Raw genomic sequence first — 16,302 nt, forward strand, 5'->3', positions numbered from 1 at the left:
GGAAAGGTAATCATGCTTTAACAATATCCTTTTTTTTCTTTGTTGTTGCTGTTGAAAGGTGCACCTGTGTGAAATCGAGAACCCTCAAGACCTTCCCAACTTGGAGTTTCCCTTCAACGTGAGAAAAGGGCGCCCTCTTCTGGTGGCAGTGAAGATCCTAAGACCAGACGCCTCCAAGAATGCCAGGTGTGTAACATCATCACACACAAATAAGCCTGCACTCTTTTCTTTTTGCTTTTACAGCTCATCTCTTCTGTCAGGTGTCCCACTCATTATAGTGGATTTGATGGATGGTTCAGATGATGGACAGAAAAATCTCCATATCACCTCAGGCTTTGTTTAATTTGGACAGAATTTCACCATGTTTTGAGATTTTCATAGACCACAAAATAAATCAGAAAATGCTATTTGTGATGAAACTGTGTCAGTTTCATCACACACATCAGTTAATACCAGGAATCTCTCAAAAATACTGAAGACGATTTTGTAGGAAAGTAAAAGGCTAAATTCTTTTGCTGAATTTTTACTTCAAGCTGTGATTTTGAAGTTGGATGTGACCTTTATAGGGCTGAAGGCAGCCTCCAAAACAAACACAGCAATGAGCCACCACATGCTCTGTAGCTACTGCCTTAGTCACCAATTACCTGATATAGCTTATCTATGACATCCAGCAGAAGTAGAGACAGGATTTATTTCCACCTGTTATTTACTAGTCCAATATTTTCTCTTACTTAAAACCTGGTTTGATCCCTCAGAACTGCGGTAAAATATATGGGTCTTGAGCTTTTCTAAATGTTTGACTCCCCTCAGTGTCTGCTTGTTTACCTTGGCTCTCCACACATTATGCACTTGGCAGATAGAAATGAGTCTGAGCAAGGAGCGGCTCCTCCACAGGTTTCACAGGGAAGGTTAGTGAAAGCCGGTGCAGCTCATCCAGCAAAACAAATCAGCGAGGTGCAAGGCTGCAGAGAGCTGCAGACCAGAGTGTTGATTTCTTAAGGTGATCAGATACCTTCTCGCTTGAAAGTGAGGGCCAGGAGGGAGCGCAGATTCTGCACGGTTCACACTTTAGTCCTGATTTGTTTTATCAACTCCAAATCCACCAGCTTTTTCTTTTTCTTTACCTCCAACTCTCCAGGGTTTCTAACTTTTTCTTTGCTCCCTCCCGGTAGGAACGACTTCTTGAAAGAGGTTAAGATCCTGTCTCGCTTGAAGGACCCGAACATCATCCGCCTGCTGGGAGTGTGTGTGAGCAGCGACCCGCTCTGTATGGTCACTGAGTACATGGAATGTGGAGACTTGAACCAGTATCTATCCCACCGGGTGCTTCTGGATAAGACGGGGCCTTCACACAACACCCCGACCATCAGGTAATACAGAAGTGTGCACACACACACATGCGGAATCACACATATACACAGGTATAAATGCACACACAGTCACAGTTTGACTTATTTATTATTCCCTCTATCTGCCATCAGTTACCCAGCCCTCATCTCCATGGCCAGCCAGATTGCATCAGGAATGAAGTTCCTCTCCTCCCTCAACTTTGTGCACCGGGATCTGGCCACTCGTAACTGTCTGGTTGGAGGCGAGAAGGGTGAGAGCGGGGAGGATCGGGGCGGCGAACGTCACATCAAGATCGCCGACTTCGGCATGAGCAGGAATCTGTACGCGGGAGACTACTACAGGATCCAGGGCAGAGCTGTGCTGCCAATACGCTGGATGGCCTGGGAGTGTATACTCATGGTGAGAGGACAGGAATGTGTGTGTTTGTGCATCTGATGTTTAGTTTGATCAATTTTGGATCACACTCAACTTGTATTTATTCATTTTTGTTCTTGATTTAAAACAAGAATTTAGGAATTTTTATTTATGTACCAAAGAAACTAGTGAAACTTTGTTCTAGCCTCAGCTGAATCACCTCAGCTCACCTCATTTTACTCCCAGTTTTTGAGTTCTTTTTCAATACTGAGTTATACATGCAATAACAGGAGCTAAGTAACTGTAAATTGTCTTAATAATAGTGACTGAAATGTACAGTGTGATAGTTGGATACTGACAGAGAGGTCATACTCTCTATCAGTATCCAGTATGTTGAAGGTGATGGAGTCTGGTTGTGTGTTCCCAGGGTAAGTTCACCACGGCCAGCGACGTGTGGGCTTTCGGCGTCACCCTGTGGGAGATGCTGAGCGTTTGTCAGGAGCAGCCGTACTCCAACCTCACGGATGAGCAAGTCATCGACAACGCTGGGGAGTTCTTCAGAGACCAGGGTCGACAGGTACATCACACGGAAACACACACGTAGGCCCACAGGCGCAGGGATACATGACAACCTAGTCACAACATGAAATGTTTCAGCTGCTGAAATGTTACTTTTAATTTAATATATTTTTTTGCCTTAAAGGAGATGCTGTTTTGAGTTATTAATGTTTGTTATCAGTTACCTGGTGTTGTGCAGAAGGAGAGCTAATATTTACTCGTGTTTTAGCCCTCAGGAAGTTGAGTTTTGCCACTCTTAAATTGTGTGCTCTTAATTAATATCTATTAGATATTTTGTGTCAAAATTAACAAATGTTCAAATTGTTAATGGTCATGAAGCAGAGTCTAATTTAATGTGAATGCCTTGCTCTCTATATAGCCCAGTTTTCCTGAAGATCTGGATTGGTCTTTCTCAGTATCTGCTCCTTCCTTTCTTGAAATGTTCTCATACTCTGCGTTTATCATCTCGCAGTATGATTGACGCAACTGAAAGCTGTAAAGTTTTGCTGCTGGAGTAATTACGAGCTCAAAGTTACACATTTATCCTCACAAATAGGACTTGGAGACCTTTATGAGGGCAGTATGAGGAAGGTCCGACTATGTAACATCCTTGTTTCCTGTTACGTCTCCTCCAGGTGTATCTGAGCAGGCCAGCTGTGTGTCCTCAGGGTCTCTACGAACTCATGCTGAGCTGCTGGAACAGAGACTGCAAGCTCCGCCCGTCCTTCGCCTACATCCACTCCTTCCTGACGGAGGACGCCATGAACATGGTTTAAAGAGCAAAGTGGGAGAAACTTAAGAAGAAAGGCAAAGTTAAAGAGGGGAATTGTCCCGTGCTTTCATGGATCCTTGCTGCAGTGGGGAAGTTTTCTAAATCAATGTGGTGGAGGTGCCGCACAGCAGAGGCAGATAGGAGGTTAACGTGGGTTGCTCGCTTTTTATATTTTGTACTTTTTTGGGTGAATGGGGCTGAGACACCGCTGGTTCGGTTTATTTCCACTTCAGACTCCAACCCCAAAAGCAAAACTAACCCCAGCTTTAGATAGGAAACGGTTCACACTACTTTTCAGTGGTTGGTGGTGGGTGCAGTCTGCATAGGAACTTTCTCTCTTCTCAGATACTTGACATATAAGAAGGGGTTTAGGTGACTGGGGATTAAGTGCTGTAGAGTTCAGAAAACAGGAAGTTGCAGAAGCTAAATATCAGAAAACACTCCATAATATGACCATAGGAAAGCTAGAAATTTTAACATGAAATTTCATGACTTTGCTTTATTCAACATCTTGAATGCTACGTGTGGCGTCACGTAACGGGGTGAAGGTGCACACACTCTGACACACAAAGTTCTCTGAATTCAACACCTGTTGATGAAAGAGATGAAACTTCACACAGGCATTGTCTTAGTATTTATAGTATGCACAGAATACTTTACACATTTAAATCGGCCTAATTCAGACAGACATGACTAAGAAATAATGTTAACATTTAGATATAAACTTGGCTGTGTAGAGCCTGGATATCAGGAGAACTAATCATGCCCCATGTACTCACCATGATCCTTAATCAGTCTTCTATCTCAGCCCCAAAACCTCATATAATAACCCACATCCACGGCTGTGACTCTTAAGTTACTGTGGACTAATGTGAAAATGATGTGGACCAGACAACAGCAACCCCCCTTTCTGCAGTATGATCAAATGAAAAGTGTGCTCTCGATCACCGACAACCAAGTGTTTTGAAATGCATCTAAAAGCCACAGAAAGAGAAGAACATACATCCCTGTTGCCAAATAGACGACTCAAACCTGAGGGAGGAAGCACAGAAGAAGAGAGTCTGCTGCCGCCGATGAGATGTGACCCACAAACTGGAACGGCTTTTCTGAGTCGAGAGACAATGCTGCCAGCAGGGGCAGTGGATGGGACGCCTTCAGATGTGCCTGCTCAGATATTTTGAGAGAGATATTGTTTTTGTATCTGGTTTTGACCCAGACACAAAAGGATAGATGTAAAATTCCACAACCAGCTGCACTTTAAATCCTACGTGCATATCCCCCCTCCCCCAACCGAGATGAGACTTTTCTCTGCGAGGGGCCTGATATGATATGATTCCTGTTGACGTGGATTCTGGCGCGTTTTACCTGCAGTGATTAAGGTATTTTGCCAGGGGAGATCAAAATGCATCACACATGCATTTCATAAGGACGGCCTCTCCGACAAGGCAAAACCAAACCATTAGATGTAAAATATTATTTATAAAATGGAATGGCGACATCAGTTCATCTCATTTTTTTTAAACGTACGAAAATCTTTTTGTTCTGAAACTTTCAGTGTGTTGAGATGTGTAAACTCATCACACAGTCTGTGTACGCTCATCCAAATGCATTACTGTATTTTTAAAACACAGTTCTAGCATTGCTCAAACAGGGAACGCTGGGAGTAAACTGATAAAAATGGTGAATGTCAACTTCAACTTCTGCATTATCCCATGTTTAGGACATTAAGCTGACCACGGTAGAATCAATACAGCTACCTTACTGATTGTATAGCACTGTAAATCAGTCCTGAGATGATCAACATTATCACGTACCACATGTTTACTGATTGTGAATGGTCGTGTCATTGGAGTCATTTTTGATACACTGTAGTTCAACTAAACCCATATTTTTATATACTGTATGTACTTAGACACTCCTTGATGTCTGATTTCATCCCTTTGTGTCTTTGAAGTTGAACATTATAGTATGTACATATTTTAAGGACAGAAATGTAATTTCCTTTACTAATATATAGAGAACTCTTTGTTACATTTGGGTCTTCTGTATCTCTGTAGAACGCTTGCTACCTTGTTGCCATTGTAATTCATTGTGTTGTCTATTTTTGTAGATGTTTTCATAAAGTTAACCTTTTCAAATAAATCAAGATGTGCTCTAGGGCTGCAACTAACCATTATTTTCATTTTTGATTCATCTGCCAAGTGTTTTTTTTTTTTAGTCGGTCAAATATTAGGTGGTCTTAATGCAATCACTCCCCTGAATAAAGCAATTTGATGGTGAAACTAGAAATACCGCCTCGCGGTTGTATGCCTCCACCTATCAGTCCTTTATCCATGTCAGTCCAGAGAGAATTTGATTAAGGTTTCGAGTGTGCAAGAGGTGGATCATATAGTGTCTCACTTTTGAAACGTAATGAGACAATTTGACTGGGGAACGCCGTTAATCTTAACATTGATTATGTTGCAAAAGCGACACTTACATCCATGCCTGCCCAGACACGCATTCAGTATAGTGAGGACTTCCAAGGAATTTAATAAAAAAGTATTACCGGTAGGTGTATTTTGTCAAGTGTATATGACAATGGCTGTTGCCACAACAGAGGCAAAAAACAACAGGCGCTAATGATTAAGGTTCATTTTATTGTCTACAATATCTTAGAACATTTCACTACATATAAATCTTCAATACTGGACGCCAGTATACAACTTTCACACTATGTAACATTTATTTCCTATGTCAGTTTAAAAGAGACATGCAGCAACAGTGAAAGATTAGTTGCAAGAACATACAAAAGAAGCAGAGACTGATTTGGCTTTTGTCTACAGCTGTCGATAGTGACGGCTAATGGCTTATAATTAATTACTGGACATAAGAAAGCATTCCCTGACAGAGAGGTGAGACAGATTTAGCTTGAGAAGCCAACTTGACTTGGCTGTTGAAGAGTCTTGACCAGGCACTTCGAGGTCACAAAATGCATAAGGCTAGTTAGCTGGAAATTTAGTGAGGTGGCTGAAGGACTGTTGTTCAAAATCATTGCGAAAGTACAAGACCAACAATCTGCCAAAATCTGTGATAGTCAACTTCATATTGCAACAGAAAATGAGTATAACACAAAAATAAAAACCAAAATATTAAAATCATTCCATCTCTTATGTATAAGTTAAAAATTCAGACAGGTTAGTTGGTTAGTTAGTGATGATGGTCGCTCTTTGGTCTAGCCAGAGAAAAGATCAAGACTCCAGGAGACAATGCAGCAAAGAGTCAAAGTCAAACTTCTCCTACTCCCCCATAACATACTTTCATTGCATTTCAAAGAAAACCTCAATACCTTGTTTCCACCAACCACTTCCTTTCCCCTCAATCTGAAGCACAAAGAAAATTCTCCCACTTGCAGTACATCTGATGTGATTTTGGGCCCAGATATGTAGTCGGTTACAACCAAGAGATATGTGGAATACACTAATATAAACTAGAAACGTGCCATCTTTGTGTGTCTTCATCCTTCAAAAAAACAAAAACAAAGCTAGGTTATAAGTAAATAGTATAAAACTACACTGACAGAAACAATACGCCCACTCACAGTGGTATGAGGTGATGCTGTGATAAAGAGAGTTCAGCAGCATTTAGTGGATTGAAAGGCACTGAACATGAAAATCCGTTTCCAGTTAGAAAAGTTAGAAAACATATTTCCAGCTTTTATTAACCCAGACATTAGGTAGGGATAAAGAGGCTGATAGTAGTAAGAAAGAAAATAAAAACCAACTTGCATACGGAGGGTCAAGTGTAAAAAGACAAAGACAGTGTTTTTTTCTACTGCACTGACAGTCGTGGGCTCCAGGCAGATAAAGTAGCTCCAACAACGACAGAATCGCTTGCATCTGCTTTTTGCTGCAGAAACCACAACAGCTCAGATACAGGTCATGACAGCAAATAATGTAAAAACCCTCTTCCACCTAAAGGGGATCGGATGTTAGAGGGAGGCAGAACCAGCAAAAGGGACACACAAGTGAACAACATGCATGCACACAGATAATCAACCAGGACTAGGATATTGGTGGTTGATACAGTGATTAATGGCACAAGAAGATGGAGACCTCTCAATCTGAATATTGGTGACACCTCCTGATAACCTCCACTCTCCCTGTCGTCTTAACGCACACGGGTGATCTCTCCTCCAACCTGTGAAGTCAATGAGAGACATTTAGATAATCACTACATGCACCATCCTTTCAGCCTCTTACATCATCCATCAGTCTTTCACACACATACTCTGACTAACCTGAGAAATATTAACTCCTGTGAGTTTCTCCACAGTGGCGGGCAGCCTGGTCATGATTTCCAGCACCTCTCCGGCCAGTTTGGCTGCTCCCACCTCCTTGCTGCCACTGGACACCATGGTGACCTTACGGGCCTCCGACAGTGGCTTGCTGATCTCCTCTGCCATCTGCAGGACAAACAAAAGCACTGAAGTCAATACACAGAGGAAGATATCCAACAGTCAGTGTGAACGGGGAAATGTTTTCTTAACTAGTGCTTTGGATTTTGCTTTTTGGATAAAAAAAAATTGGGGGGAAAGTGCCAAAACTGGGACTCCCAAAAAAAAAAAAAACACTTTGTTGAACTCAAACATTATACCATGATACATCATCATCGAAAAAAGGTATGATTTTCTGTACATTTCAAATTAAGACACACAAAGTTTGGAAAAACACACAAAAATGATCTTAAAAGTATTGTGTACAGTGACTCAAATCCATACTGTTGATTAATGACCTTACAATAATTTAGAGTCAAATCAATATACTAAAGAGGTACTACATAATACTATATTATAACAAGCCATGCTACGTTCACAAGTCTACAAGTAATTTTAAAAATGCCTGTGGTCTTGATAATTAGTATTTATAGTACTTAAACATACACCTCTAACATCACTTTATTCATCATCCCATCATCTAGTCATGATAGTCAGACTGACCAGTGGCAGTTTCTCCAGCAGCATGTCCACCATGGCTCCCTCTTTGTACTCCTTGAAGGCCTCAGCCTTCTTGGCCATCTGCTCTGCCTCGGCACGACCCTTAGCCTCCACGGCAAAAGCCTCTGCCTCGCCCTTCATCTACACACACAAACACACACATAGGTTACAGTTAATTTTTATCATAGAGGACGACTAGTCCTTATATATATATAAATGATATAATTATCCACAGGGAGTAAATAGCGAATAGAGAAGAAGAGAAGGACAATCATGGCAGTACTCACTTTGATGGACTCGGCCTCAGCCTCGGCCTCCATGATGAGCTGCAGGCTGCAGGAGAGAAAACAGACCAAGTTAAATTGTACACAGGCACAGCCTCCTCTGTATGATGAGAGTCAATTATATTAAGCTCTAATGCTCACCGCTGTGCCTCGGCCAGCTTCTCCATCTTGTATTTCTCTGCCTCTGCAGGCTTCTTGACTTTGGCCTCCAGCTCCTTCTCCTTGCGAGTAATTTCCTGGTCCTGCAGAGTAATCTGCTGTGTCCGCTCCACCACCTGAATCTGCATCTTCTCCTCCTCAATGCGCTGCTTTGTCTTGGCCACCTGATGAGGGAAGAAGATGAAAGGGAAATTAAGATCAACTACTATATATACACACAACATGGATGGTCTGATGATTGCAAACAAAAAAAACCCTGTGGACAAGATGTGTAGAGGCTGAACCAGACCTTGTCCAAAAATTCTACAAAAACATAGTAAACTTCAAGTATTTTAAAAGAAATATTCAGAGTGTAGCACTGGAAGATCTGATTATGAACATATGGCTGTACCTGAAGCTGATAGGCCATTTCTGACTCTGCCTTCTTAGTGTTGACCTCAACATCATAGGCTGCCTTCTTCAGCTCGTAGTCTCGCTGGGCTTTTGCCATCTCAATTTCATTCTTGTACTGAGCAGACACCTTCTCCTGCATAGCATGAGCCTCCTGTGGGTCGAAAGTAGCAGGGCAATAACAGAAATTTTAGTATTTCTCTTTTGAAATGATGGCTCACTCACATTTTCAGACAATTCCCACGAGCAAAAAGGCAGAATAACAGGAAAATGAAAGGAGGCATTTTACCCTGATGACTGCATCTCTTTTGTACTGGGCCTCTCCAATCCTGGCATCCTTCTGCACCTGAGCTGTTCTGGCTTTACCCAGTGAATGAAGGTAGTCCTGCAAGAGACAGATGGGGAAAAAGTGACAGTTAATCGTGAGTGGAATTACCACCTCGTGGTTGCATGCATTTGTCAACCAGCCATGATGCAGGAAATATGGTCACATCTTCCCCTTCCTGAGTTACAGTTTGTGTTTCTGCAGAGAATTTTTGCAGATGTCTTTGACTACTTCAATATAAAATACCTACTCTTCATCTTTTATCCTGTTTGGTAATTGTGTTAAATCAAGTCATGAGGGGTCGTCGTATGGCAGCTCACTGGGTAGAGCAGGCTCCCCTTATACAGAGGCTAGAGTCCTTGCTGCAGCAGCCTCGGTTTGATTCCACCCTTCAGCCCTTTGCTGCATGTCATTCCCCTCCTTTCTCAGTACGTTTACATGACAACTGAAAATAAAACTAATTATTGCCTTAATCCGACTATAACTGGACATCTGAAGTGCATGTAAACATGTTAGTCGGACTAATATCGCAGTTCTCCAACTCTGATAAAGACACCCAGATAATGCGATTGGAATTTCGACTTTCTTCAGCATGTATACGCTTCGGACTGAAACTGGACAATGCATGTGCGCATGCCCCACAACAGTAGAGACAGCACAAAGTGGAGCTTCTCTGCTCCACTTTGTGCTGATTCAGTGCATTTCACACAGTGCGACCAGCAAGAGGATGTCTTTTATTATAAAAAAAAAAAAATGTAAAAAGAGAGAGAGAGAGAGAGAGAGAAAGTAAGCCCGTGGACCGTCATTTGTGTCCTATTCTCAGCCTGAACCCGGCCCAGACCGGCGAGTCTGGTTGGGGACTGTTTATATTCAGTTTTTTACACAGGGACAGAAAAGTCAACCCGCTAAACTAGGCATATCGCCGCCTGAGGAGGCGGACACCGTCAGTTATTCGATTTTCTCTGTTGCATGTAAACTGGGACAAGCACAGAAGTCCGATTAGACGCCAAAATCGAATTTTGAGCATAGCTCGATTAAGCTGTGCGTGTAAACGTGGCTATCCAGCTATCCTGTGAATTAAAGGCATAAAAGCCCCTCAAAAATACTTATAAAAAATAAAAAATCAAGTCATGGGTCCTATTTGAATTTGAGAGATATTTGGTTGGTGAGGTCACAGCGGCCTTCACCTTCAACAACCAAGTGAATATCTGTACCAGATGTAATGAAATCCCCTCAGGGTGGTTGTGGTATGTTGCAGTCACAACAACAACATGGAACCACTGTGACATTGATCTTAAACCAGCAAAATCTAATAAGGCCACAGTTGAGTCTAAGTAAATGTTTGTGCTGTGCATACAGAAATTCTGTCAAGATGTTACTGAGATATTGTGTTTACGAGAAGGGACATATGGACAACTTCAAAACATAATGCATGCAGGCCCTGGCTGTCGCCGACATTGAGGGATGAAAAGGAAGGCAGTGCATTAGACAGACATAAAAAAAAGATGGTGTGGTTAAGCACTTAAGGCTGAGGCCTAATTCATCACTAATGCACAGAAGAGCCGTGGTCTGTTGAGTCAGAGACAGAGTCAATACCAATTACCTAAGTGCTTTACTGTAACAGAGGAACTCATCCCAGACTCAAAGGTTACATATGAAAGAGATGTGGGATTACAGTGACACTACAGGTTCCTGCTGCTGCACTGATTAGTGTTCACCATCAGAAAAAAAAACAGACATAAAATACCTGATCATCATGAACATCTTTGAGCGTGTAGCTGACAACACCAATTCCCATGTTGACCAAGTCGGAGGAGGCAACCTTAAAGACCTGCTCGGAGAACTTCTTACGGTCCTGGTAGATCTCCTGCAAACAGAGATGGATTATTACAGGCACTGCTAACCAGATTTACCTAAGGGTACAAATAAAGCATCCTTGAACCTTGAATTATATTAAGTATATGCAGAGCGTTCAGAAAATAAAAATGTTTGTTCATATTTTGTTGTGCTACAGCCTTATGCTAAGATGTATAATGATGTATGAATGGAGGATGGATGAGGGAACGGCAGCTTCCACTAATGGCGCTTCTCCACTGGCGCGGCACGGCCCGCTTATTTTGCTTTTCCACTAGCCCTAGTACCTGGTACCAGGTACTATTTTTAGTACCTCCTCGGCCCTGGTTCCAAGCGAGCCGAAGCGATACTATAACTTGACGTCAGCGCAAACGCGACGTCCGACATGAGAATCAAACCCGGAAATTTCAAAAACACAGCGGCAACAGCGCCAGCTGATCTGTATCGAGACTGTTGTTATTCCTTCACCTGAGTTAACTGTTGCTGTGTGTAAAACCACACTGTGGTCTGTTAACGAGGTGCAGACGAGTGAGTTTGGAGCTGACGAGCGGATCGAAAAAAGAGAGGCGGACAATGCGGCCCCGCGATCGTCTCCGCTATCACCCCTGTGCCGCCCCCGCCCCCGCTGAGGAGGTACTAGAAGAACTCAGCTGTAGTGGAAAAGCACCTTTGCCGAGCCGAGCCGTGCCGTTCCGTGCTGTGAAAGTGTAGTGGAAAAGCGCCATAACAGTCTGTAAGCCTGAGCTCTTAGTCATCTCGGCCAATCACTCTCTTAATCACTACACAAATATCTATAATATAAGTTTCTTCATCATATACCCGGGTGTCAAGACATAAATGACATATTCCAGTCAGGACATTTACAGTAAAACCAGTGCAGAAACAGGATGCAGATTGTGATTTAGGTCGTGGATTACAATTCTACACAAAAAACATATTCTGAGACCGCCTCCTCTTCTCCTCTGTACTTGACCTTCTTGCACTTATTTGTTGTTATTTGTTTGACGTTGTACTTACAACTAAAACCAAGGTCTCCTAATGCACTTATGTTAAAATCAAAAAATGTATTTTCACCACCCTAATCAAACTGCATTAAATACTCTGTAATAACAACGTGAAACTAAATTTCATAAAATTTAGCAAATCCCTATTAGCTCTGCTGCCTCCCACTGCTCTTAATCATCTTTGAGATGTTTAAACACCACAATTGTAGTTAATTCTAGCATAAGGCTGCTCCATAACACAATGCGAGAGAAACACTTGAACAGTGAGTGATCTGAATACTTTCTGAATGCATTGCAGGGTGAGTTGGTGATGTATGATACATAATGATACATATCATAATGCCTCTGATGGGTGGAAGATGCCAAGCTAATCTATTTGAAAATATCAGTACCAACCTCCACAGTCAAATGGGCAATAATGGCTCTCTGGTGCCCTTCCAGTGTTTCCAGGGCAATCTGGGCGATCTCATGCTCAGACTTGCCCATAAACATTTGGCAGGCGGTAGCCAACATCTCCTTGTTCTGGCCCTGGATCTTCACCTGTATTAAGACAGAAAAAGGTGAAATAGCAGCAGCTTTTAACAAGTGGCTGTAGCAATGTTAGATACTGAAGCAACTTTTTTTTTTAAAGCGTCTAAACGGGGAGAAATCCAAGTTGCAGTTTTATGAAGTCAGCAACACAAAATTCAAAAGACGCCACCACCAGATGTTCTTTATCTCTCTCTACCCTCTTCTGTCAAAAAATATGCTTCCATTTACAATTAAGTTCAATCCTTTCCCAATGCCGATGTCACATTTGACCGTGTCCAGCCTGGGAATCTTTTCAAGTGTCATCTTCCTTTCCCTTGTTTACTAACAGTAGATAACCTTCAAACTGAACTGTACATGATTGCTGTTATACTTAGCGTTAACAAGACTACAGCAAGCTTAATTGTGATTATATTTATATTTCTCCATTATATAAAAAAAAACTGAATAGTAGTTTCTTGTTGCTACTCCTTAATATGTAAATCAACCAGTGAACCCCAGGCCTGTATGTGCTGTATATGAGCCAATTTCTGTAGTTGATTTTTAGCAGCTGACTTCCTTCTCTGCCTTCTGGGGTAAATATAAAGTAAAATATTATCAATATATTAGAATAGCCTTAGTTATATTTTTCTTGTGTTCAGACAATGAAATCAAGAGTGATGTTACCTGCTTGACAGTTTCGACTGTGACTCCAGTCTTCCTCAGAAGCGTCATCCGACGTGTTACTGACGTGTCATTTATCAGCTGGTCGGTTCGGCGGACCTGTCCGAGTCCGCCGAACCGACCACGCCCCCTCCACCCTGGGTGGTCTCTGGAGCACGGAATCCCAGGTGTGCGAGAGAGTGTACGCCCCCTCGTCCCGGTTGATGGTGTCCTTCGCCCGCTTCCTGATCTCTATGGCCTCTTTTATCCAGCGTTTGAACTTGTTTGTTTCTGATGTGATGATTTTGCCTTTGTCCCAATCCATGATGTGGTTATTTCTTCTGCAGTGATCTGTGATTGCTGATTTTAGGTTTTCCTGTTCTGCTTTTTCTTTTTGTGTCCGTGTGTATCGTCCAACTGTCTCTTTTTCGCATTCTTTTTGGTGTTCTTTTTTCCTTATGTTGAATGACCTCCCTGTTTCTCCGATGTATGTTTTGTTGCATGATTTGCATGGTATGTCATAGACGATACACACGGACACAAAAAGAAAAAGCAGAACAGGAAAACCTAAAATCAGCAATCACAGATCACTGCAGAAGAAATAACCACATCATGGATTGGGACAAAGGCAAAATCATCACATCAGAAACAAACAAGTTCAAACGCTGGATAAAAGAGGCCATAGAGATCAGGAAGCGGGCGAAGGACACCATCAACCGGGACGAGGGGGCGTACACTCTCTCGCACACCTGGGATTCCGTGCTCCAGAGACCACCCAGGGCGGAGGGGGCGTGGTCGGTTCGGCGGACTCGGACAGGTCCGCCGAACCGACCAGCTGATAAATGACACGTCAGTAACACGTCGGATGACGCTTCTGAGGAAGACTGGAGTCACAGTCGAAACTGTCAAGCAGGTAACATCACTCTTGATTTCATTGTCTGAACACAAGAAAAATATAACTAATATATTTGAGAAGACCAAATGAACATAATTATTAATCTATTAGAATAGCCTTTAAAGAAATTTAAATAGCTTTTTGTGGCCTCGAACTTTCAAAGTGTACCTGTGCAATGCCAGTGACCGAGATAGGAACACCATGACGGGTGTAGACTTTGTCACTCTTCACATTCAGAGTGAGCGTGTTGAGTGTGATTCTGAAGGGAAATGGCACAAAACACAGGGAAGGGTGGGAGGCATTAGATGCAATAACAGGCAGCACGAATGAGAAGGCATTGGTTAACCAACTTTTACATTAGCATTGATTTCCCTTATTTATTAACAACTACATCGCGTTAATCAGCTATGTTCTAACAATATGAAATAGAAAAAGGAAAGAGAGAGACTGAAAGGCAAATCACCTCTGAATCTTCTGAATACATGGGACGACAAAAACTCTTCCTCCGGCAATCATTAGAGGAGGGGAGCGGCAAAAGCCTGGAGAAAGATAGAGGAGGGGTAAACATCACACTATCATTCAGTAACACACAGCTAGTTATTGAGGTCAAAGACAAAGTTCAACAGGTAACCATGTATTACAACAATGTGAGAAATGCTTTGCCTTTGTAACCTTCACTTTACACCAAGCTGGAAAATTCCTAGCTTACCTCAAACTATACTGTAGCTGTTGCTCAACTCAATCTAATCACATGGTGTGATGATTCAATCAGTCACAGATATACAGGTCCATGCACTGTCCTTTTTTACTGCATTATGATGACATTTTATAATGATATAGTTATAGACTGGAACATTACAGCAGCATGGGGGCTGGAGTGTTTTAATACCCAACAAGGAATCTATGTGTTATCCATGTGTTATCCATGTGTTATCCATGTGTTATCCATGTGTTATTGTGTTATTGTGGGAAATAATCAAGTAACAATGAGATAAGTGGAAATAAGTCATCTCACCAGACACCACCATGGCTTCATTGGGTCCACATGTGAAGAACATCTTGGTTCCTTATTAGAGACCTTGTCAAAGTATAAACATCACAGTCAGCTAAGTACAAATACAAAACAGTGTAACATGATATGAGACTAGACAACAGGACTCCATACAAAATATCCTGCGTCATCGTAGAGAACATGCACTAGTACTGTCCTAGTGATGGCACCACTGCAACAGAGACTTTCCCACATGTGTTCATTCATACCTAGTAAGTATGAAATTCGCATGAGTAGCCTATATTATTGCGGGAAAAAAGTTGTTTTATGGTTTTAAAGGAAATGTTAGTTAAGTGCAAAACTGTGACTCACGCCCACCAATCACGTGTTGCTGTCAATCATCATAAGACACAACCGTAAATATTTATGCTTTTGCGTCCGTCACCTTAATTGTCCCCTCCCACTGACTCCTCCCTTCTAATGAAACACAGCCGTTGACAATGTGGTTGTCACGCAAAAGCAAAAAAAAAAAAAACCAAAAAACCCAAAAACCAATATGTGGTCAAATAGAGAAACAAAAACAGTCGACGCTCGCAGAATAAGGTCTGCTGTGCGGGTGTAAACCTGGTGTAAACCGGATAACGTTGTACTGAGAGAGTTAGCTAGCTGTTAGCCGCTAGCTGTTACTGTTATAATGCAGCAGGATCTGGACTGGGTCCATAACGATGAAACGTCTGTGGGAACAGCCCCGGGTGGATACAACAACAGCTATTCGCCACAATTAAACGCGATGGGAAACGCTGAGTAAATTGATTGTTTGTTTGTTTCACTTACCGACAACAGTCCTGCTAATGTGATAAAAGGAGTGTTTAGGATAAATCCAAATAAGTTCCCAGTCGCCACAGTCGAGTAGGACGTCGCTACGAGGAATGGCAAAAATGTCTGTTAGAGAAGGAAGTCTTCGCAGACCACACCCATTCTCCTACAAACAAGAGCTCAGTCTGGCGACACCTAGCGGTCAATAGTGACAACTGCAGCCCCCCAGACCCTCTTGCCCAGATCTATCTATCTATCTATCTATCTATCTATCTATCTATCTATCTATCTATCTATCTATCTATCTATCTATCTATCTATCTATCTATCTATCTATCTATCTATCTATCTATGACTGAAGTAAACTAGAACTCATTAAGGTTAGTTAGGCTACTTGGATGAATG

The 16,302-nt window shown here is 42.1% G+C and overlaps 2 protein-coding genes across 17 annotated transcripts in view; one reads left to right on the forward strand and one right to left on the reverse strand.

Moving 5' to 3' along the window:
- The window catches only part of ddr1 (discoidin domain receptor tyrosine kinase 1), a 38,372-nt gene extending 33,168 nt beyond the window's left edge, over positions 1 to 5,204 (forward strand). For all 16 annotated transcript variants that reach the window (XM_085801630.1, XM_085801636.1, XM_085801625.1 and 13 more), the window contains 5 exons: positions 59 to 186; positions 1,173 to 1,370; positions 1,482 to 1,749; positions 2,132 to 2,281; positions 2,898 to 5,204. In XM_085801630.1, the coding sequence (XP_085657756.1) occupies positions 59 to 186; positions 1,173 to 1,370; positions 1,482 to 1,749; positions 2,132 to 2,281; positions 2,898 to 3,038 (885 nt within the window). In that variant the 3' untranslated portion in view covers positions 3,039 to 5,204. The remainder of the gene's footprint in view (positions 1 to 58; positions 187 to 1,172; positions 1,371 to 1,481; positions 1,750 to 2,131; positions 2,282 to 2,897) is intronic.
- A 1,649-nt stretch (positions 5,205 to 6,853) lies between these two features.
- flot1b (flotillin 1b) lies at positions 6,854 to 16,028 on the reverse strand. Its single transcript, XM_085801639.1, has 13 exons — positions 15,916 to 16,028; positions 15,106 to 15,168; positions 14,554 to 14,629; positions 14,259 to 14,349; positions 12,422 to 12,565; positions 10,915 to 11,034; positions 9,132 to 9,227; positions 8,844 to 8,996; positions 8,435 to 8,616; positions 8,297 to 8,342; positions 8,013 to 8,150; positions 7,314 to 7,478; positions 6,854 to 7,213 (listed from the first exon to the last, which is right to left on the reverse strand). Exons 2-13 carry the CDS (start codon positions 15,146 to 15,148, stop codon positions 7,184 to 7,186), a joined length of 1,284 nt encoding a protein of 427 aa, XP_085657765.1. The 5' UTR covers positions 15,149 to 15,168; positions 15,916 to 16,028; the 3' UTR covers positions 6,854 to 7,183.
- Positions 16,029 to 16,302: the final 274 nt, after the last annotated feature.

Source organism: Trachurus japonicus, chromosome 16, assembly GCF_045865225.1.
Source record: "Trachurus japonicus isolate A0001 chromosome 16, Traja_1.0".
Lineage (NCBI taxonomy): Eukaryota > Metazoa > Chordata > Actinopteri > Carangiformes > Carangidae > Trachurus > Trachurus japonicus.

Bases quoted from the DNA above. Each gene is read 5' to 3' on its own strand.
- flot1b (XM_085801639.1), bottom strand. From the start codon at position 15,148: ATGTTCTTCACATGTGGACCCAATGAAGCCATGGTGGTGTCTG. The intron at 8,997-9,131 runs GTAAAATGCCTC...TTCGACCCACAG, and splicing joins AAAGAGATGCAGTCATCAGG to GAGGCTCATGCTATGCAGGA. The intron at 8,343-8,434 runs GTGAGCATTAGA...TCTCTCCTGCAG, and splicing joins AAGCTGGCCGAGGCACAGCG to CCTGCAGCTCATCATGGAGG.